This window comes from Clupea harengus, chromosome 15 (genome assembly GCF_900700415.2).
Source record: "Clupea harengus chromosome 15, Ch_v2.0.2, whole genome shotgun sequence".
NCBI classification, from domain to species: domain Eukaryota; kingdom Metazoa; phylum Chordata; class Actinopteri; order Clupeiformes; family Clupeidae; genus Clupea; species Clupea harengus.
Window position 1 is genome coordinate 8906228 of NC_045166.1, and position 22867 is coordinate 8929094.

A 22867-nucleotide genomic window follows, 5' to 3' on the forward strand; every position below is an offset into this window, starting at 1 on the left:
AAAAAAAGTGTTGGAGCCACAGCCAAAGTCCTCGATGAGTCTCACCAACACCACTTCTGTAAGCAAAATGGCCCATGTCTTTCTAACCTATGTGTGTTATTCTCTCACTGTCCTCCTCCATGACAGATATCTTGAATACCTAATTTGCAATATGACCAGTCTATATGACCAGCACCATAAGAGGTCTGTCGGGCCACCGCGCATTCCAACTCTACAAGGTCACACAGACGAGGACAGTGACCCCGGCGACAGCATCTTCAAGGACGCCGCTGATTACCGTGATTTTCACCTCAACCCACACTACCACGCTTATTACTTCGGCGGGCAGCAAGACGAAGACGTTGGATTCGGTGAGACGCTGAAAAACCCACAGGAGGACACCAGCCACTACTTTGAGAGCCGCTACGACTACGTGATGTGTGAGGACGGCCAGGAGGTGGACTGCCACCCCGTGCCGGACGAGTTCAACCCCTGCGAGGACATCATGGGCTTCGGCTTCCTGCGCATCTCTGTGTGGTTCGTCAGCCTGCTGGCCATCATGGGAAACCTACTGGTACTCCTGGTGCTTCTCACCAGCCACTACAAGCTCTCTGTCTCACGCTTCCTCATGTGCCACCTGGCCTTTGCCGACCTGTGCATGGGGATCTACCTGCTGCTCATCGCCTCCGTGGACCTGCACACACGCTCGGAATACTACAACCATGCCATCGATTGGCAGACAGGATCCGGCTGTGGCCTGGCGGGCTTCTTCACCGTCTTCGCCAGCGAGCTGTCCGTCTACACGCTCACCACCATCACGCTAGAGCGCTGGCACGCCATCACCTTCGCCATGCGTCTGGACCGTAAGCTGCGCCTGTCCCACGCCGCCGCCGTCATGCTGGGTGGCTGGATCTTATGCCTGTTGCTGGCACTGCTCCCTCTGGTGGGCGTCAGCAGCTACCAGAAGGTCAGCATCTGCCTGCCAATGGACACCAAGTACCTGGTGGACCAGGTGTACATCGTCTCGGTGCTGGTGCTCAACATCCTGGCTTTCCTGGTGATCTGTGCCTGCTACGTCAAGATCTACTGCACCGTGCACAACCCCAACTACCCCTCTGCCAGCAAGGACACCAACATCGCCAAGCGCATGGCTGTGCTCATCTTCACCGACTTCCTGTGCATGGCACCCATTTCCTTCTATGCCATGTCAGCTGTGCTGGACCGTCCACTCATCACCGTGTCCAACTCCAAGATCCTGCTGGTGCTGTTCTTTCCGCTCAACTCCTGCGCCAACCCTTTCCTCTACGCCATCTTCACCAAGGCGTTTCGTGGCGACGTCTTCATCCTGCTCAGCAAGGTGGGGCTCTGCGAGCGACAGGCCCAGCTGTTCCGTGGTCAGACCGTCTACTCCAAGGGCAGCAGCAGCCAGCGCAAGCAGACAGGTCCGGAAGAGATGCCCATCCACTTGCAGGAGTGCTCCAACCACACCTACCTGTCGCCTGTGCAGCAGGTCACCACCAAGGAGGAGAATGAGGAGACGAGGACACATGAAGTCTTCCTGCCGCCTGTGCAGCAGGTCACCACCAAGGAGGAGAATGAGGAGACGAGGACACATGAAGTCTTCCTGCCGCCTGTGCAGCAGGTCACCACCAAGGAGGAGAATGAGGAGACGAGGACACATGAAGTCTTCCTGCCGCCTGTGCAGCAGGTCACCACCAAGGAGGAGAATGAGGAGACGAGGACACATGAAGTCTTCCTGCCGCCTGTGCAGCAGGTCACCACCAAGGAGGAGAATGAGGAGACGAGGACACATGAAGCCTTGCGGGACTTAAGGATGTAGGAGTAGAATGACAATGCGAGCTTAACCACAGTATCAGAGGCTAGTCACAGTTTCCTTTGCATTTCTTTGCCCGATGTTTTCCATTCCCTAACTAAGACAGAGTCAGAGTATTAGGTTTCTGTATAAAGTTAGTCTATTTGTAAATCAGTCCAGTGTTGGTTTTGTGTTTTGTATTTATTACTTCAGATAGTATGACATAGCTGATATAGTTGATATGGTAGCTTATTTAATGCGTTGACAGCATTTATATCAAGCAGGATTATCTTGATACAGGGTCGTATAGTTTGAATGAGTTTATGAACTATGTTGCTGGAGCCTAATGCTGTAACTCCAGGCAAAATTTTCTTTTGAATGTCCAGGGAGAATGGTGTGCTTGTGCCTGCCTTATACATGAAAGACTTTTTAGCCAAAAAGAAAGGGGGAAAGAAACAGATCTGCCCAGTGACTTGCTTAACAGATGGTTGTTATAGCACATAAAAATAGTTTCAGAATTCTGTAACTACTGGGACATAAGGTAGCTCAATGGAGACATCACATTTGACATACTTACACCTGTATATAGCCAACATGACAGAGAAGAAGCCTGAAAAATAAAAAATAAAAATAAAGTGTCATTCTTTAAAGATTCACATCCTCCTTGTTGTCTGGTGTCCTCATTTTTGTGGAATGATTGACCTTTTTGTTACACTTTTTGTATTGACAATGTGGCCATTTTATTTCTGGTCACAGGACTTTAATGACGTGGTACCTGACCCTGAGCAGCATTGGTATATGGAATCACCCTCAATATTTCCCTTACTTATAGTAGTATAACTTCATATTTGGAGTATTTTTCTTGCAGTTAGGTGACGTGGGCCTTAGGAACACATATAAGCATTTCCTTCTATAGACCGCAGACCATATTCACATATGATTCAACTTATATTTTAAGTTGAAGGATAAGAGGAGAAAATCTGGTTATTGCCATGATCCAGCCATAATCTGAAATCCAGACAAAGATTGGGATAATGTATTTTCATGTGAACCATGATCTCCGAGTCACAAGCTTTGTACAATTCAATATTACACACAAAGCACATATAACATTCCATAAATTAATCAAACATTAGCTCACGTTCCAAGACACTGTCTCACTCTCCTCATTCTAAAAGTAACAGAGTTAATCCAGGTGGGAATTTTCAAAGCATTTTTAGAATTAGAATTTAACAAAGCCCAGGCCCAAGTCCATAAGTAAAAACACAATCATATTTTGATTATTAGTCATTTCTGAGCAATTAGGCACAGGTAAGATAATAAAACATATTCCTCTGCACTTTCTTTTTTTTTCATGTGTGGAATGTGATGAGTTCTCCAGCTGAGCCGTATTATTTTCCTTACAGCGGATGTGGGTGATCGAAAGTATCAAAGAAGATACAGCCTTTCTCACTTTGCAGGACTGGACTCACACACACACACACACACACACACAACAGCAACACCTCCCTGAGCCACAGCTTGCACGTAGACACATTTAAATACATTACAAGGTTTGGATACATAGGAAGAAATTAATGTCAGAACGCCTACAGAGAAAATAGCTAAACATCTGTTTAACATCTCAGCTGATATGAAACTTAAGTGATATTCCCTTTGTGAGGACTGATTCACAAAAGGAAAGATCTGCTATCTTCGACAGAAACAAACCAGTCTACAATTCTTTGCACCACACTAAGTGAAAACTGAAAACGAGGAGTTGCACACACTATGCAGCTCCAAATACATGCATCCTGGAATGCTGGGAAAAAACGGGGTGAAATAAGACCTGTGGCTCATTGGGTATTGTAGTCAAATGCGTTATGTTCTCTGGTCCACTCCCTCTGTGTCTTCATTCCTGTGTGTGGCTCCCACCCCTCATCATTCCCCTCCGGCTATTTAAAATAAACCAGAATAAGAGCCTCTGGTCCAATAAAATGGGTTGGGCCCTGGGAAGAGAAGATCCTACAGACGGATCGATTTTCCGAGAGAAAATAAGAGGGCAGACAAACTAAATAATTGAAACGATGGCACTGGTGGGTGAGAAACCACATAGCTGAACTCCACTCATAGAGAAGAATGCCAGTAGACAAAGTACCCATGGCCTCAACATATTCAATGTTCTTTGAGTACCTTCAAGGAGGAGGACTGGGACCCAAGTGTGTGGTTTACTGGGGCCTCTAACTAAGGCACTCCCTCCAAACATCTCAGCAGAAAATGAGCCTCGCTGGCCCAAAGACTCTCGCACCTGCTACATACGGAGGAGAAGAGGCCCGATCCAAATAGCTCATGCTTCATCAGCAGACAGGAACAGCGCACTTTAAACATCCCAGCATCCTGAGCCACGGACTCAAACGCGAGGATTAACTCGATATGGAGCTTTAGGCTTTGGGGCTCCGTTTGCAATCAGTCCCCCAAACACCGTCATTACGGTGAACACTTAACCTAACCTAGAGTCCCCACCGCAGCTTTTAATACTGTAATCATCCTTAAGAAAGCATGGCCATCTGGTATCAACATGATCCGTGAGTTCTGATAGCCGTCTTAACCCTGCCGGTGTCAAATTCAGAGTTGACACTATGGACAGCTGAAGAATCCTGAGCTTTTGCCTCCAGGTGCACAAGAAGAGCCCCGTGAAATGTTATCACATGTTGTATGTATCTGCAGACTGAGGTTGGAGGTGGATCAACACGTGTCACAGGAAGTGAGCTGCCTTGGTCAAACCACATGACTGACAATGTATTGTCCAAACTGGTGGTGTGCCTCCTCATCCTGGTTGGATTGTACTGGATTGACGTCCCACAAAAAGAGATTTGAACAAACATCACACAACATTACTTCTATTTTTCATGTCCTTAATAGCTCCCATCTCAGCCAGTCTGCGTTAGAGTTATGTTTACACACACTCTTTCCGTCGGACACAAGTGCAGATTATAAAGATGTTTTTCACAAGGCCAAGCTCTGTAGTATAAATCATGACACTGTACTAATTCCCATGTAGCACAATGCACTGTACAGAAAATACACATTTATCTTACTCTAAAAAATAAGGCTTTCATCTTCCCTTTTTCACCACAGAGAATGGGCCCAGCTCTACCTCATTTGAAACAATTGGATGTTCATCATGCACAGGTGGTTGTGCTTCACAAGAGATTTACAGATATTCTTAAAATTACTTTTCATAGCCCACTGTTTGAAAAAGCAAGGCTTTCACTCAAAGTGCACACACATATGATTTACTGCTGGACCAAGTCCCTTCATCTGAAAACTGAGAGAGCAATGCCTGCTGTTTGAAAAAGCAAAGCTTTCACTCAAAGTGCACACATATGATTCACTGCTGAACCAAGTCCCTTCACCTGAGAATTGAGAGAGCAATGCCTGCTGTTTGAAAAAGCAAAGCTTTCACTCAAAGTGCACACATATGATTCACTGCTGAACCAAGTCCCTTCACCTGAGAATTGAGAGAGCAATGCCCGCTGTTTAAAAAAGCAAGGCTTTCACTCAAAGTGCACACACATATGATTCACTGTTGGACCAAACATTTTGTGATGCAGTCAGATGGTGGCAAACGTGCTTCAAGTTCGTCTTTTTTGTTTTAGTAGAGATTTGAAGGATCTAGTTCAATTTGTCTCGTCACAGGTCACTGTTTACAGACAACTGTAAAAATTACATAAAAAAGGGGGTGCTCACAACGAGGCGCCATGTTGATTGTCCGCCAAATGACCCAGAGGAGCTTGACTCAAGTGATTCTACTGTCCTCCCAGGCCCTTCTTTAGAGGGTAGTAGTACTCTTGAACCTTTTGACAGTAATGCAAGAGGTGAGCTCTGACTTTGCATATCTAAATGCAAATTTAACTAGCAAAGCAGTACATAACTACACACACACAGTCCTTAAAGCCCTCTAGCTTTCTCTGAAGTAATTAAGACTGTAGTAAGCTCTTATATACCTGCTGTCCAGTGAAACAGGCCCCTCCCAGATCTTGATTACACAAAAGTGGCTGATTGTTGGAGGTGTGGCTTGACAAACCTTGGCTTGAGTGAAACTAACTTGGCAAACAGGGTAATTGCCAAGATAGTGCAAATTCAGAGTAATCCAAGTAATCTAGGTACAATTTAACTAGCAAAGCAGTACATAACTACACACACACAGTCCTGCTGGCCTCCTTCTCATCCAGCATCACTGCTGCTAAGAAGACTTTTTTCAATGACAAAATCAACGGTGCAACTGACGCTCGGAAACTATTCTCCACCTTCAAAACTCTGCTCTACCCTCCTCCTCCCCCCCCAGCTACTAACCTCACTGCTGATAACTTTGCTTCCTTTTTCACAGAGAAAGTGGCAGCCATCGGGCAACAGTTCGACCAACTGTCCCCCTCCCCTAAGGGCGCAACCGTCAATAGCTCATCTTTTCCTTCTTTCATCCCTCTCAGCGAGAGTGAGGTCTCCAAAATCCTAACAGGTAGCCGTCCAACTACATGCCCGCTGGACCCCATCCCATCCAACATCCTTCAAGCCATATCGCCTGCCGTCTTACCGGCAATAACACAGGTGATTAATGCTTCATTTAATTCTGGAACATTTCCTTCTCTTTTCAAAGTGGCTCGGGTAACGCCGCTGCTCAAGAAGCCGTCTCTCGATCCCACTCAGGTGGAAAACTATCGACCGGTCTCACTTCTCACGCTCCTATCTAAACCATTGAGAGGGCAGCTTCCAAACAGGTCACCGAGTTCCTGTCAAAGAACAATCTCCTCGATCCAACAGTCTGGCTTCAAAAGCGGTCACTCCACGAAAACAGCCCTGTTGTCTGTAATGGAGGCCTTAAAAAACAGCTAGAGCAGCAGCTGCAATCCTCGGCTCTCCGTCCTGCTTGACTTATCAGCTGCGTTTGATACAGTCAACCACCGCATCCTTCTGTCCATACTGTCAAGTATGGGCATTTCTGGCAATGCGCACTCCTGGTTTGAATCCTACCTCACTGGGCGCTCGTTCAACGTGTCATGGCAAGGTCAGCTGTCTGTACTCACCGCCTCACCACTGGGGTGCCCCAAGCTCGGTGATGGGACACTTCTCTTTGCCATTTACACCACCTCGTTGGGCCCTATCATCCGCTCGCATGGTTTTTCCTACCACTGTTATGCCGATGATACTCAACTGTTTTCTGTCTTTCCCTCCTGAGGACACCACGGTCTCAACGGCGGATTTCGGACTGTCTCGCTGATATATCCACATGGATGAAAAATCACCACCTTCAGCTGAACCTGGCCAAAACGGAACTGATGGTCCTTCCCAGCCAAAACAGGTTCACTCCCACCACAACATCAAGATCCAAATACTGACTCTTATATCTCTTGCTCCATCCAAACAGCAAGAAACCTCGGGGTCATTATTGATGACCAACTGACCTTCACGGCCCCACATCGCCTCTGTCTCCAGTCGTGCGCTTTGCGCTATACAACATCCGCAAAATTCAGGCCGTACCTAACCCAGTATGCCACCCAGCTGCTGGTGCAAACCTTGGTGAGCTCCCGCCTTGACTACTGCAACGCCCTCCTAACGGGCCTGCCGGCTTGCGTGGTGAAACCACTACAGATGATCCAGAACGCGGCGGCGCGTCTGGTGTCAACCAACCGAAAAGGGCACACGTCACCCCCGCTACTCATCGAGCTCCACTGGCTGCCAGTAGCTGCTCGCATTAAGTTCAAGTCACTTATGCTTGCCTACAGAGTGCTTACTGGTTCTGCTTCCCACCTACCTAAATGCTCTTGTAAGGGCAAATGTTTACACCCAGGACGCTGCGCTCGTCTAGTGAGCGTCGTTTGGCACTGCCGTCCGTGCAAGCACGGCAATCCAGACTATTTTCATTTTATAGTTCCACGTTGGTGGAACGAAACTGCCTAGTACTACCAGAGCAGGGGCGTCCCTCTCTACCTTCAAGAAGCTTTTGAAGACCCAACTCTTCAGAGAGCACCTCCCCTCCTAACTGGCACCTGACTAGCGCTTAACTTGCACTTCAGCAGTTACATTCCTGCACTTCTTTTTCCTCTTTTCTAGGTTGTTGTTTTTCTAATTCTCATGTAAAGTAGTATTTATTGTTACACCATGCTTTTTTATTGCTCTTAGCTTGACTGTTCTCTCCCTTGTACGTCGCTTTGGACAAAAGCGTCTGCTAAATGACTAAAATGTAAATGTAAATGTAAATGAAATGCAATACCATCTTCCTTCTCTTGGTGTTAATGGTACCTTAACTCTTTGGAGGGTCACCCCCTGCAAAAAAATACATGATGACTGTTTGATTCAAATAATGTAATCATGTACTTCCTTATGCGTCTTAAGAGATAACAAACCTGCAGGCATAGACTGTCCAGCAACCCAGGCCAAACACTACAAGACCTTACAGGCACTGTGGAAGAGAGATCAAATCCAAACAAGGAGTCCGAGTCTCCGCTCCTGGATCTGTAATTTGGAGCCGGAAGGGCTTTCATAGATTCTGATGTCATGAAAGAAAATTAAAATAATGGGTTTGTGTCCTTGTTTCATGGAAATTGGACATGTAAGTAATTTGACTGTTAGTATAAGTCAAAGCCATACCATAGTGCCATACAGATAAATGCTATATATATAAAAAAAATCCTTTTAAGTGATGCATCTAAATGTCTGATGTGTAAACTTGGCATTTCATAGATGATGGATAAGCTTTGACGGATTTTGGACAGGGGTAACCGCCAGTACATTGATGAAGTAAAAGGAAGATGTACCAAATTCTGCCAGAAGGTCCAGTTTCATTGGGTATGAAGTTTCCCTTAAAAAAGATCCCAATACTTTCCTGCAGAAACGTCCTCTCTCCTGTCCAGTGTTGAGCCTGAGTACTTAAAAACTGCCTGCTAGTTCTCGAAGGTGGGCCAGTGACAATGTTCCTGCTTTATACCTGATGGCATATTCTCTTGGATGCTATTCATGAACTCACTCACAAACTCACAAACTCTGACTAAAAACGCCATGGCTGATCGGAAGGCTTTTGTTGGACAGTAAAGACATTGGTCAGAAATGTTAATGTAAATGTAAGTGTTTCTGGCTTCTGTGAATAACTTCAGTGAATAAAGTTGGTTGAATGCCACTGTCTGACTTTTTATATTTCTTATAAGTAGTACTTGTAATGATACTTATTTAGGTAATACATGAGTAGGTGATGGTCTTCCTGTCTTCAGACCTTCACACCTTTCATACTGTTCCCCTTCCAAACACATCCCACCTTACACCTTGAACCAGACCCCCAGACACACCCATTATGTTAAGTTTTGTATTCTACCATTCTATAACTGAAATGTAAATATAATCAGAGAAGATCATACAGAAGATGCAGTGGACTTAGGTTTTGCTGTGGGTTTGCCATGTGGACACACCGCTACGTGTGGTGAGAGAACGGAGCAAGGATATTGAGGAAACATCGCCGTCTTTGAAGACAAGGCCAACACAGAAGAGACACTACACTATGGACAATATCTCCTAACCATCCCTTATTCTCTCTCTCCATTCTAGCGTGTTGTGTGTGCTTAGTATACGCAGAATAAACCGACACCCTACCCATCAGACCGGCATTCCAGCGAGTCCTTTGCTAAATCATGCAACCGCAAGTAACTTCAGAGCTAAAATAGTGGTCTGTCATAATATAGTATAACAGTGGTGTTTAAACACGAAATCCGTCGGAACCGCAGATCTTTCAGTTGGCATTTCCACCCAATTCCACGATCTTTCACTAGCATCTAGTTCAGAAATGACTGTTCACAACCACCTGTTACTTGTGTTCCTGTCAAAACAGAGAAATTGTGCATCAAAATCTTGTGCAAAACTTAAAGGTGACAAATTTGCTCCAGAAAACGACTTCTGGCTGCAACTTTTGACTGAGACACAAGCTGCAATTTTGAACACAGCACGTTGATGCCATCGCATATGTTGACTGAGAGTTTCAATGTGTTTCATTACATAGACACAAGCTGAGGAAGTTACAACTATTGTATCTCAGTGTTACAACTGTAGGCTACCTGGTCTCCCCTCATCTTGAATTGAAATGAAGAGGATGATAAGAACAGTAAAGAATTACTGCATTTGAACAATACAGACCTAGCATGACCAAAAAACTTCCCAATTGCAGTTAAAAATGGCTTTTTCCACTTATTACTTAATATTTTATTTTTTGTTTCTGAAGTGCCATTTTTGTAGTGTATTAAAATCCATAAACATTTAAATGTAGACATCCAAGTGCTTAAGGCATTACATTTCCTGTTTTGATTGTGTGCTATGTAGGCTAATGTGAGCTAAATGGAGGAGAATAGGGAGGAGGTGGGATTATTTGCTGTCAATCATCCCTATGGGCCCCTCCTGAACTTTGTTTAGAAAATCATCATTTAAAGTCCCTCAGCGAAATGACAAAAGGCAGAACTTTTCAAGCTTTTCAGTAGTCTTTCCATGTTAAGCATGTTTCCTTGACATAATGGTTTCTCATAGTGTATGACTTGAGCTGTTATACTTGTCAACGGTTGCAGTCCGTACTCTCACTGAAATGAGTCTACAGGGCATCAACTGCATCTTGACACGGTTCCTCCCAGAGCAAGTAGCCTAAAACATATCACACTGGTGTCTGAATGGCAATTGCACTGATGTAGTCCAGAGGAAGGTGTGACGTTTGCAGTGGACTATACACCAAATCCATGTTGCGTTGTCAGAAGGTGACTGAAGTGTAGTAGGCACAAGTCTAGCGCATCAGCAATGCACCACCTGGTGGTCATGTGACAGTTTATAGAACTGTGAAAACACATGAGAAAACCAGGTTGTACTGCTGACTACTGATGCTGTGTAGGGAGAACGCTGACGGCAATGTTAGAGATGCAGTTCATGGTTATAATCCATTACACTTTTCATTGAATTCAGCAAAACTGGCACGTGCCTCTAGCTGTCTGGAGTTTTCTTGAGCGGGCACATTGGACAGTCATAACTTTACAGAATATGAGATTTAATAGCTGCCATCTAACATCTTTGGACATTTTTAATGTAAATCTTGTGTTTGAAACTCACAGTCATCCAAGCTCATGAATAATTTCTGCTTTGTGGGAAGCAGGATAATTTTCCCAAACACATTCAATCCAAAGCAGTGAATACGTTTTGCATAAAGGTCACGTCACTTCCGGTTTTTCTGCACATTTTTAAAAGGCCACAGGAAAGTTTGTCTAAGTCCTGTCAATACAGATCTTCGGGGAATCATTTTAAACACAGAGACATTGACCTAGTTTCCTGATCATAGGCCTATGGCTTATTCAGTCAGACATGTGTTTAATATTACAACATAGAAACCGTGAAGCACACGGTTACTTGCAATATTGTTCCTTCGCATTTTCGGCAGGAAGGACTGTACCAGGCAGTTTCTGCATTGACTGATGAACTTCCCTTCACGGATTCTCAGTCTTACAGGCCTAGATTGCAGTTTTCCTCTAGGGGGGTCACATTTTAACACGTGTGTCTAAGCATACCTGAAAGCCTCCTGTCACTAGAGACAGCACCTCCCATTTGAGAAAATGTCCATCACCTTGTGAAAAACAAGCTTTAGATCTTTAAATTTACAGCATCTGAAATGAACCTTTTTTTTCTTCTTAAAATTAACAAACCAACACACTTTTATTTTTCCCATATTACTTTAATTAAAAGTTTAGCAAAGGCAAAAACTCAATGGGTTTCAGTTCAACAAAATACTAACTTCTCTAATTATTGGTATTCAAAGCACAGCCTTCCAAGAGATGGTCAAGTCATTTACAAAGAGCAATCTTGATTCAAAAACAGTATTGTGAATAATACAAACGTAATACATTTCCCTCTCAGAACAGTTCTTCAGACAGCAGTTGAAACGCGTGGTACATTAACAATTATAAAAACAAAGCAGAGAAAACAGTTTCTTTAAAACACCTGCATCATTAAATACCATCCTTTACTTATTTGCCGGTAAGCTGATATTAAACAAATCAAAAAGGCACAAATAAGAAATGGACAGTGAGAAAGTACTGGACTATGGAGGAAAAAGAAAATTATATATATTTATTTGCACACCTATTCTAAAATCTTTCAAAGAATTTAGTCACAGAGAAGTGACCTGCAGTTCCATCCAACTCCTCACCTTGGTGATGTAGGGGCTGGGGGTGGGGTGGTCCCTGTCAGGTGTAGATTTCCCTTGACCTCACAGTTAAGCAAGAGTGTAACCCCTCACCCGAATTAGGGCAGTGACTTGAGTAGACGGGTAATGAAATTAAACCACTCAAAAAGGTAAAAGAAAAGAAAAACATGATTAAAAGTAACGCCCAAGACTAGGCTGAAATCGACAGTAGAGCACATGATGAAGTCTTGTCCAGCCAACAGAGGAAAAAGGAACACTTTTTTTCTTTCCTTTTTTGTAAGAGCACAGTTTGGTACAGTGTGTAACCCCATCCCCGCCCCAAATAATTACGATGGTGCCTGAGCTTTCAGGAATAAATACCACAAAAAAAAAAAAAAAAGGAAAAAACAGCCTCTACCATCTTGTAACATTGGAGGAAGTGAGGTGTCAAAAACATTGTACAGACATCGTTGTTTTAGGCTAACGAATGATGAGTGACTTGACACGCACAAAAGACACACAAGCGCACAAAGCCATCTGGGTAAAGCATGCAGTTGGGCAAACGCACGCGCCACAGCAAACCCACCGAGAGTGCAAAAAAACTTCAGCCTACACCAAGGAACTTAATCCAGGAGAGGGGAGAGAAATAAAAAGTTGACAGGTAACACAGACAGGTTGAAAATTGACACTAGCTCCAATTACACACAGCTAAGTTTCTCATTGGTTTATTTAATTCCTTGTTTAAAAAATTAGGGGGGTGGGGGTGGCGATTGTGGAAATCAAGAACTTTGTCTTCTTAATTCATCCGATACGCTGCTATATAACTGCTCAAACATTTATACTAAAATCACATATTAACAGTTCGCTCTTCTTCGGCACCTTCGTGTAGTGTTTGTTCGCTGGGTTAAGTCATTTCCTTTATTAACTATCCTTTAAAACAATGGCAGGGCATGAAGGTTTGTAGGCTGGGGACCAGGACAGACTAGGCACATTACTGTGTGGCAGGAATAGAACGAGAGTACGGGGTGCAGTACCAGAATGTGCTGATGTGAAGCCGATAAAAGGAAATGTGCAATCAAAAGGCTTAATCTTAATCTTCACTTTAGTGCTTGTTTCACAGGCACTCTTGAAGTCACTCTACTTCAAGTCACTCTCCTCATCCTGCCTTCTTTTTTTTTCTTCTTTTTAAAAAAAATGATTTAATATTTATTTTGGTCGAACCTGTTAATGGTCTGGATGGGTGAGTTCAACATGGTCCACTATCCATAGATGCTTTTTTTTTCTGTTCTTAAAACGCGATTTTGACGAGGTGGTGATCCGAGTGAGAAAACAATTGCGATTTGTGAACCTTTTCCTCTTTGTGTGATCTGTTAGCAATCAACTGCCAGTCACTGGCATTCGAGGATTGGTTGCGTGTGTGTGTGTGTGTGTGTGTGTGTGTGTGTGTGTGTGTGTGTGTGTGTGTGTGTATATATATATATATATATATATATGTTGATGCTATTAGCGAGAATTGCAAACGTTTTTTTTCTTTCTTTTGTAAAGGGGGGTCATCGTATTCCCACAGGCCTGCCCACCACACACACCAACTGAAATGCATACAGTCCCAGGTCTTGATGCGTCTTAACATTGGGACTAGACAGTTCTGGATGGCTGCCCCGCTGTTTGTGTTCCGATTCCGCCTTTTTCTGTTTTTGTCTTCTCATCATTCGGATTGCTGCATTTTGCTTACCACTCCGCATCCCCTATGGCTTTGGAGAAGACGTAGTCCCTCCCGTTCAGGTTCATGATGCCGTCTTTCAGGGTGAACTTCCATTTGTTCTTACTTCTGTGAATCTAGAAGCAAAAAAAAAAAAAAACACAGTTCAATTGATTAACATTTGACCTCTTCTTATCAGTAAGGTAAAATGTGCTGTCAAAAAGGAAGTCCACGGCTTTATTTGAAGTTTGTTTCCCTTTGCCAGACTTACCTTGTCATATTGGCAAACAACTACATTCTCTGTATCGAAAAGCTCTTGGTCTTCCTCATCGCTGACATCATCGCCACTGTTAAGAGGTTCCTAATGAGCAACAAAAGAACAACGATAGAACATTAACCACACTGAAATGAACAACGGCAGAACATTAACCATGCTGACAAGTCTCCCAAGTCCTTAAAGAACAACGATAGAACCTTAGCCATGCTGAAAAGTCTCCCAAGTCCTTAAACATATAGTCCGCTTTTCCCATTTACAGAGCCAGGACTGTGCATGAACAGCACGTTTTTTTGAGCACACACAGACATGCACACGCAAACACAAAAGGGACAGCCAGGTCCATGAGGAGCAATTCGCTGAATTGAACACGTGAATAAAATCACAGACTGCCTACCTCCTCCACCTGTCCGTCTTCTCCGCCGTCTTTGTCCTTGTCCTCATCTTCGTCCTCATCATACTCATCCTCCTCTTCCTCGTCCTCCTCGGAGGAGGTGTCCCCGGCTCCGTCCACCTGCAGCATCATGGGAGGCTGCTGCTGGACAGGCTGCTGTTGTGCAGCCTGTTGCTGTTGAGGCTGCTGGGGTTGCGGCTGAGCCTGCACCTGCAACTGTGCAGCCACCTGGCCCGGCTGCGTCTGCATGGTTGCCGTCTGCATGGTTGCCGTCTGCATGGTTGCCGTCTGCATGGTTGCCGTCTGCATGGTTGCCGTCTGCATGACCTTCACGCGTCACATGGGGCGTAAACAGAATTATAGGTAAACTGGACACTGGCCATTGGCCACAACAAAACAATAACTGACCAAGCCAACTGTCGAGGATTGATTAGCATTCAGGTTTGAACAGAAGTTCAATCTACGCCTGTGCACTGTCTCAGACTGAACTTCCCACTAACTTATTCATGTGCCAGAAAGGATAGTAAAACATAGAAAGTATATGGAGAAAACATAAAAGATCTACAACAATCTATTATCAATCTAACCACCCTAACCAAAGAATTAACTGTCAAACCAACAGAGGTGAAGATCAAATCCAGAATGAGTGCATACAAGAAATGTTATCACATCACACGAGCAGTGAACATACACATACCTAAAAAAAACTTCAGAAATTGTCCACCATTAGTAAAACAGATAGACATGTTTTTAAAGCGTACCTGTGCGTTCTGCTGTACTTTGTTCCCGGCGAGGACTATCTGTTGGGGCTGGATGATGACACCTGTTTGCTGGGGGATGCCCCCTTGTAGTGGGGCAAGGACCTGTCCCAAGGAGACATGGGGCACGAACTTAGAATCCGAAAAAAGACAAGCCACTACCATTTAAGAGCTCCTATATACAACCAGCATAGACAGAGCTGTAGTGGCACAGATATCTGTGCAGGGAGATGTGTGGTATGAACTGAGAATCCCACAGACAAACACATACATGTACATAACTGAGCTACTGTACACAAGCAGCACTGACAGACTAAAGATGTCCTCCAAACAAACTAAGCATTTGCCTCGCTCCCCATGTAAATAAAAACTGAACGTGAGCCAATGAGGGCAACTTGGCCATGACTGAATTCACATTCACCGAAGAGTTCCTGTTTACAGAAAATAGAATAAAACAATAAGATTTCCTTTAAGCATGTTCATCATTTGCCACCATCAAATGCTTTTAAAAAAACAACTCTGCCTATACAGGTGGCTGGAGGTGACATTAGCTGTGGGGGTCGTGGCTGGGTACCTGTTGGATGACGGGGGCCTGCACGCCTCCTTGCTGCATCTGGGGCAGGACCTGCTGCTGCAGCACCATCTGCTGTTGAGGCTGGATGATGTACTGGGCTCCGTTCGCCGCCCTCACCACCTGCAGGATTTGACCTGGGGTCGGTGGGAGGAGCGAGGAAGAGGGATTAAAGGCACATGTCCGTGATAGACACTGTGTACAGACATTTGAACTATCAAATGCAGTGCTCCCAAAGCAGCGTTGTTGATTGGCTAGAACAGTGTAGTGCTCGGTCAGAACCACTTTTTATCGTTTCCTAGTGACAGAGCCAGGTATGAACTCTGGAGGTTTAGAATGGCAAACTGCACCTTTAATGATAAAAATCAAACAACCCTGGTCAAATAGTTTTAGCCTGTTCAAAACCTGGATTATATCTTATGGTTTCAGTGTAGAAATGCCCCCCCCCCCCCCCCCCCCCTTATAATTATGAGGGAAATCTCATAAAAGCGGGAAAAGTGTAGTCTTGCTGCTGGAGAACGCTTGTGGTGAAGTAACCTTTACAGGTTATTTTCAGCAGTGTCAGTACCTTTACTACTAAACTTCTATCTTGGTCAATATTAGTAGTTGTAGCCATACATGCTATAAGTTTTTTTTTTTTTTTTAGAACCGTCAGGGCTGTCCACATTTCCCATCATTTGATATATTACTTGTATAAGTTTCATATGACGGAAAACCCATTTTGCATCTTTTAAATCGTTATACTTATACATCTCACAAAAATTATTGACATCAGGTCAGATATGTATAGACAGGAATGTATGATCCGGTGCCATGAAGGTGGGACATTTCGTCTGTGTATATGCAGAATATTTGCATAATTTGAAACCTGCTTCGTGTCTACATCAATAACAACTTGGTGAGTAATTCAAACAACACTAATGAGTGTGTGGAGATAATTGCAGAGATGGAAGCAGTTTATGACGGCTGAAATTTCATGTCATTTCAAAACTGGATTACTTCGCAATAGTTTGCGGCACAGACTAGCAAGTAGCATCACGGGCAAATTGCTAGTCCTGCTGTTTATTTTGACAGGGCAATGAGTACTTCTTGAGACATGGAACCGAGAATAAGGGGTGTGAATTTCCAAATAATTTTGACACAAACTGCATTTCAGGCTCCTTAGGTGGGGAGATGCATTTTTGAGCAGTTAATAAAAAAAAATAATAAAAAAATAAAAACCTTTGACTTAAAAAATACTCGAGCCATTATCAAGAATTTGCATGCATCCTTCTCGTGTTATCATTCTCCACTCAGCACTAGTCCTTACCCTGAGGACACTCATGTGTCATTACTTCCCATGTGTACCAAAAGTCATTGAGAGCGAGCTGGCAGGGCACATGAACACTGAAGATTTGAATATGCATGGGCACTGCTGCAACAGGAACTCCACATCATGACCCAGTGAGCACAAGTTACCTTGACTGGTGATAAGCTGCTGGTAGGGTCCTACACCTGTGGGCAAAGCTAGTGTGGCTGCGGTGGCCGCTGCACTCTGGAGATAGGACAAAGGTGAACAAAGGAGGGTTTAAAAAATATATATAATAAATCATAATAATAATAATAATAAAAACATGAAAGAGTGCTTGACTTTATGCTCAGACAAACACAGCATGGGGTACACAAACACAGACTGAGTTGAATACGGCTGAGGTAACTGACGTCACACAGCCAAAGTGAAGGAGGTCTTCCTACTCTTTCAGTGGCGGGTTGATGAACAAATACGAATGGAGAGTCACACATAGACTGGGGACCTCGGGGCTGAAATCTCTGATAATGATTAAGAGGGAAACTATGTCTATTAATCCCAATTCATCACATCAGAACATCTATACAAGCAATAATAAGTCAACATTTTTAGAACACCCCAGTAAGGGTGGATTCAAACTAATTCTAAGAAATGTGAGAACACAGTAAGCACACATCAACAGCTACTAATAATGAAATATACTGTCATACGTTCAAAGATCATAAAAGACATTACTAGATAAATATTTAAAACACAGAACAAATTTAAACAGGCCACCACAGCACAATAAACAGAGACTACGACCAACCATCTGTTTAAATGGAGTCTAAATGCCCATGTTGTTATGTGGGAGTCATCACACAAAGGCTTATAATGAATTAGGAAGGAGAAAACATGCACCAACGGTAATGTGCTTGAATTAACACACGCAAGCTGCCAACAGATGGCGAGAGGAAAGCAAAGATGACAATGAGAGACGAGGATGTAAGCTAGAGAACAAGAAAAGACCAGGAGAGAGAGAGGGATAGACAAGAGAGACGGCAGAGCGAGTAAGTGAGTGAGTGAGTGAGTGAGTGAGTGAAACATGCGAGATGTGTTCCTAGCTGGAAACCTGCTCCCTAATCCTGTCTGAGAAGCACAGCTCTTGTAAATCGATTTCCGTGGCCCCTCCTCCACCCATCTGTCCCCAAGCTGCCCAGCTGGCCCACAGCCACATTCATGCCCACAGCCCCCTCTTGCCACAAGGGACAGAGAGGACTGCTAACCACCACAACAGACAGAACACACACATGCAGGCAGAACAAACTGTCCCCCATATCAGCTTAATCTGGGCCTTCTATGCACCACACACAGACTCACCATTCCTGTTGCATTCACGGCCTGGATGATCTTTTGGTCCTGAACGATGACTTGCTGCTGTGGAGCTGGGGGGGGGGGGGGGGGTGAACAGGGGTTAAGAGGCTGACAGGGCTTTCAAGCAGACCGAAGGCAGCCTGCGTGGGGCATTAACATATTTCAGATGTATGACAACATGCGCTTTGCATGACAGCTCTGATGGATAAAACAGGCTGAGTGTTAAGTGCCCTTTCTTTACATCAAAACAGGAAGTGTACAGCATGCATGTCTACAGAATAATAAAAATTAAATAAAATAGGTCATGGTAAAAAATAATGTATATGCAAATCCTCCTGGCAGCAGTCAGTAAAGAAATCACTGTCAGTTGGCTGAAGCCCACCGTCCCAACATGTCAGTCATGGATAGAGCGTGTATGGCTCTATAGAAGAGGAAATAACTTTCAACTTGAGGCTCCAGAGAGAAATTCTTGAAGAGATGGAGCCCTGCCTTGTTAGTAATGTTTTGAGAGAAGAGAGTAACATTTTTTTAAACAAATGTTTGCCCTTTTTTTCTGTCTGTATTTTTCTTTTGTGTTATATGTATGGATATTTGTGCTGAGGACTTTTCCTTTAGCTGTCTCTGTAATGGGTGTTAATGTAACTATAACCTTTCTTTTGATGTTCTTGTCTTTGATCAATAAACTATTTTTTTTTTTATAAATGTGTGTATATAGTATATAATGTGTAAAATAAGTATTGGGTAAACTAATGCACTTGTACTCCAAGTGCTTGCTTGTAACTATGTGTGAGGGAGTAAATTATAGACTGGGCATGGGTGTGCTGTGTGTGATGGATGGCGTGAGCAAAACAAGACACAGTAAGGAGGGTACTTAAACATTAGAGAATGCAAAAACTCAAAACATGAGTGAGGAAAAGTGCCATTTTGTATGCAGAGAGTGGAGAGAGAGAGAGAGAGCAAGAACAGAAGTGTGGCACAGCCAGAGAAAGAGTGAAGAACGAGTGTAGTCAGTGTGTGTGTGTGTGTATGTGTGTCTCCATACCTTGCTGCTGGGGGGGCAGAATGACTGGGTGCTGGGCCTGCTGCTGGCTCTGTTGAACCTGCTGGGCTTGCTGCTGCTGTGCCTGCAGGGCTTGCTGCTCCTCTGTATGGAAGCCCTCCACTGCCTTTGACTGCATCAGCTTATTCTCCCAAAGCTGTGGCCAGTGTGTAAAAATAAATGAGTGAGTGAGTAAGAGTCAGTTAGTGAGTGAGTGTGTGTGAGAAAGGGAGAGATTGATCGGGGGGGTTAGTGTTGGTGCAGTACTCGAGGGAACTTTTTTTCCAACCCGTTGCATCCTTTCAACTGCTCATTATCAAGACTGTGACCACAATGGCTATGGAAAGTGTCTCATGTGTCAGTGACCTGTCAATGAAACTGCAGCGCAAGCTTTGGGCAGCAATACTCAGACCCTAGTGCTGGCCGGTCTACATTCCCTACAATATTGCGTTCTCAGTTTGCACGTCATACTGGAAAACTATACAAGAAAAATACAATAAGCACTGGGTATTGCCATTTTAGAAAAACATTTTTCTAAATGTATTTTACCGTTCTGAGCTCCATAAGCACTTGTTCATCCACACCCTCGTCCAGAAAAAGTTCCCGTACTTCGTTGATGACATCATCAATCACAGACCTGTAAAGTTTAGGCTAGGGAACAAAATCACAGCACAGTCCCAAGGGTCAACTGCTAGCAGGCTGAGCATACAGGGCAAGCTAAAAGGAGAGTAGCACATCAATCACAATCTCATCTCTTGTGGACTCAAATACCAGTGTGACCTATGCAATGGCAGATGGGACGTGGGACGCAGCGTTATGCATGTCTAAAAAAAAAATATTAAAAATCTAGCAAGTGTAATTATCAGACAGTATTCAAAACAGCTATGGTGTGTAAAGCACAATGACAAATTCACTACACTTAAACACTAAGTTTGGAGGATTTAGAAACCAACACAGAATGGCAGACCAATCAGAAAATATAACAGCTTGTACACCACTTAATAAGCTTTCCTTGGTAAGCAATTTGTTATACTTTTTTAGAACGTTTTTAACGTCAATTTGTTACACTTAATGACAAAATCATTGTCTACAAATGTCTACATAGAATGATTTACATGGCAGTATAAACAATGTGGTCCACTGCATAGACCGACATATTAGCGCCAAAGACTGTTAAATAACACTGGTCTTTGCATGGTTCGCTCGCTAGCAATCGGACGGACAAGTTTTTCCAGTCTCTTCCTGACATGCTTCTCTGAGCTAATATCTTATTACATGTCATAGCCGACCTAGCAACATTAACACGTCGGTTGCTTTAAGGTTCGTCGGTGGAAACAGGACCAACCATCTGAACAAACTCATTTTTTTATTGTTACATCTTTTGAACTAGCGAATTTGTTGCAAACACGGCAAACCGTCTTCGGACAAAATAAACATTTCGCAACTGCACCACCATAAAAGGCGCTCTAATATCCGCATCGCTTGTCCGGAGGAAAAATGGTCACATAAACGACAAAGGCCACTAGCCCTATCCTGTCCGAAGCGTGGACCTCCCTCTCCCGGACCGTCTGCTCACTATTTAAAGCTCAGTCTGGTGTTTATATGTAGTGCCGGTGACGTAGCGTTGAGTAGCACCTTCCCATCCCGGGCAGTCTATATTAGAGAGCCGATATGGCTGTATAAAACCAAGCGGTGGAAAGGAGGAGGGTCAGAAGCGCCTAGAGAGGAGGGATGGAAGCCATTACGACGAAACGTTTCCACGCACGCCACAAGAGTGCTGAGGCATTTTGGACTTTACGAGCTAGCTCTCGTTAATGTGTTCACTGCCATGTTTTTGTTCTCTTTTTTTTAATATTACGAGGGGGTAAATGTGAAGTGCAATACTGTGAACGCAGAAAATGAAGGGTTCCAAGATATTCAGCTGTATTTCATGGAACGGTGGAACAATTCAAAGATACGGTGATGACATTAGCTTGATAGCCGCACTAAATTTACTGGGAACCGCACTTAGCCAGAAGAGTGGAGTTTAGTCGAAACGGGCTTAGGAAACTGCGCTTCAGATGAGAAGGTGCTTTCCAACTGGGACGCCAAGGCTGTCTAGCTAGCTAATGGCTAGCTAGCGAGCTAACGTTAACTGGCTAGGAAGCTAGTGACACAGCAGACAATCACCACGTCAATGCATACTCCAGCTAGACTTAAATCCAGCCACTAGTCAACTTAACTGATAGCTGTTAATGGTTAACATTATTTACATTTACGTTAGTCCACACAACAGCGTGGGGTGAAAAACTTCAGTATGAAAACCATATCTGCGAGCTGAAGCAAGAAGGTTATGTTCAACCTCAACTTGCCAAGAGGATAAGTTGAAATAGCTGAAACAATATTTTAGCTTAACAAACTGTCACCCAAGCACCTAATCGCCCACTAACCATTTCCCTCTAAAAATCATCGCTACTAGCTAGCCAAGTTTCGTCCCTAGTACGCCATGACCAGCTTGCTGCCAACTGAACCTACAAGGACTGAAGTGTGGTTTCAAAATAGGTTAGCAAAGGTAAAATGGCCGATTGTGAATGGCTACCACTTTTATTAAAACCAACTTCAAGAGGGTTTGACAAACTGCCATCGTATTTCACTGATTTGTTTCAACACCAACACGGTGGTTGAAAAGACACCATTTGCCATTGCACAGCTAGCTAGTCTCACTGGCTGTCTAGTGTCTACACTTGTCTTAGATTGATCCTTACCACTGGGTTCGAGTTAGCCGAGCTCGCCATTATTAGCGTTGTGTAAAATCACACGAAAAACAAGCGAGGACAAAGAGCAAAAGCAAAAAAAATACTCTAAAACATTGAAGTGAATATTTTAAAAGTAGCCGGCATAACTTTTACAAATAAAACACAGACGTTTACGGTCTTATTCACAGTTCCAGGGCTGCACCGTCCCAGCCGTCCTCTCACCGTCGTTGTCCTCCTTTATATACTGAGCGATGGAGCTGCGAATGCGCGAGACATAGGGCTGGGTCAAACCGGTCATATCGCAAATTATCGCGGGAATAATGCTTACGCGCATGTCGTCTGAAGAAGTCAGGAAAGAATGTTGTTGGGAAATGTAGTTCACAATTTCTTACTACAATTTTGTTTATTTACTAACAGTCTTTCGTCATATTATTTACATATGTTAAAAAACTTTCCCTCGCTTACCTAACTTTCAGGTTGATACAATGTAGGGCCGATAAACCTCAATACTGCAATAGGATGAGTTTGAACAAAATGATTATGATCCTCTGGATGTTGCATTATCTAGATCTAGATTTAAAGATGTAGTTAGATAATTTTAAAGGAACAACGAGAGTCTGTCAAAAATCATTGACATTACTTTTTAAAGTATCTTAGCCAAGAGGACTTTGTAGACAAGTGTGTATGTGCACAATGTGTTACTAAACTCCATACAAATGTCAAAACTACTTGTTTTACTCGTTCTACATGTTTCATTTCTTGTAAACCTAAACCTAAACCATACGGCGGT

General features: G+C 43.7%; 2 protein-coding genes across 5 annotated transcripts in view; one reads left to right on the forward strand and one right to left on the reverse strand.

The window, feature by feature from the left end:
• tshr (thyroid stimulating hormone receptor) overlaps positions 1 to 2444 on the forward strand; it is a 35352-nt gene extending 32908 nt beyond the window's left edge. The window contains exon 10 of the mRNA XM_012815552.3: positions 127 to 2444. Coding sequence (XP_012671006.2) covers positions 127 to 1819 — 1693 coding nt within the window. The 3' untranslated portion in view covers positions 1820 to 2444. The remainder of the gene's footprint in view (positions 1 to 126) is intronic.
• Positions 2445 to 11495: 9051 nt separating this feature from the next.
• Positions 11496 to 22339, reverse strand: gtf2a1 (general transcription factor IIA, 1). Of its 4 annotated transcripts, none has more exons than XM_031581507.2 (11): positions 22087 to 22339; positions 19892 to 19993; positions 19346 to 19499; positions 18310 to 18374; positions 17397 to 17471; positions 17121 to 17196; positions 15666 to 15799; positions 15093 to 15196; positions 14337 to 14628; positions 13937 to 14026; positions 11496 to 13802 (listed from the first exon to the last, which is right to left on the reverse strand). In XM_031581507.2, the coding sequence occupies exons 1-11, from the start codon at positions 22114 to 22116 to the stop codon at positions 13695 to 13697; spliced, it is 1230 nt and encodes a 409-aa protein (XP_031437367.1). In that variant the 5' UTR covers positions 22117 to 22339; the 3' UTR covers positions 11496 to 13694. The 4 variants fall into 4 exon arrangements, with proteins under 4 accessions (XP_031437367.1, XP_012671018.2, XP_031437368.1 ...); XM_012815564.3 differs by having other exon boundaries at positions 14337 to 14660; positions 15095 to 15196; positions 22087 to 22338; XM_031581508.2 differs by having other exon boundaries at positions 14337 to 14660; positions 15095 to 15196; positions 22246 to 22300.
• Positions 22340 to 22867: the final 528 nt, after the last annotated feature.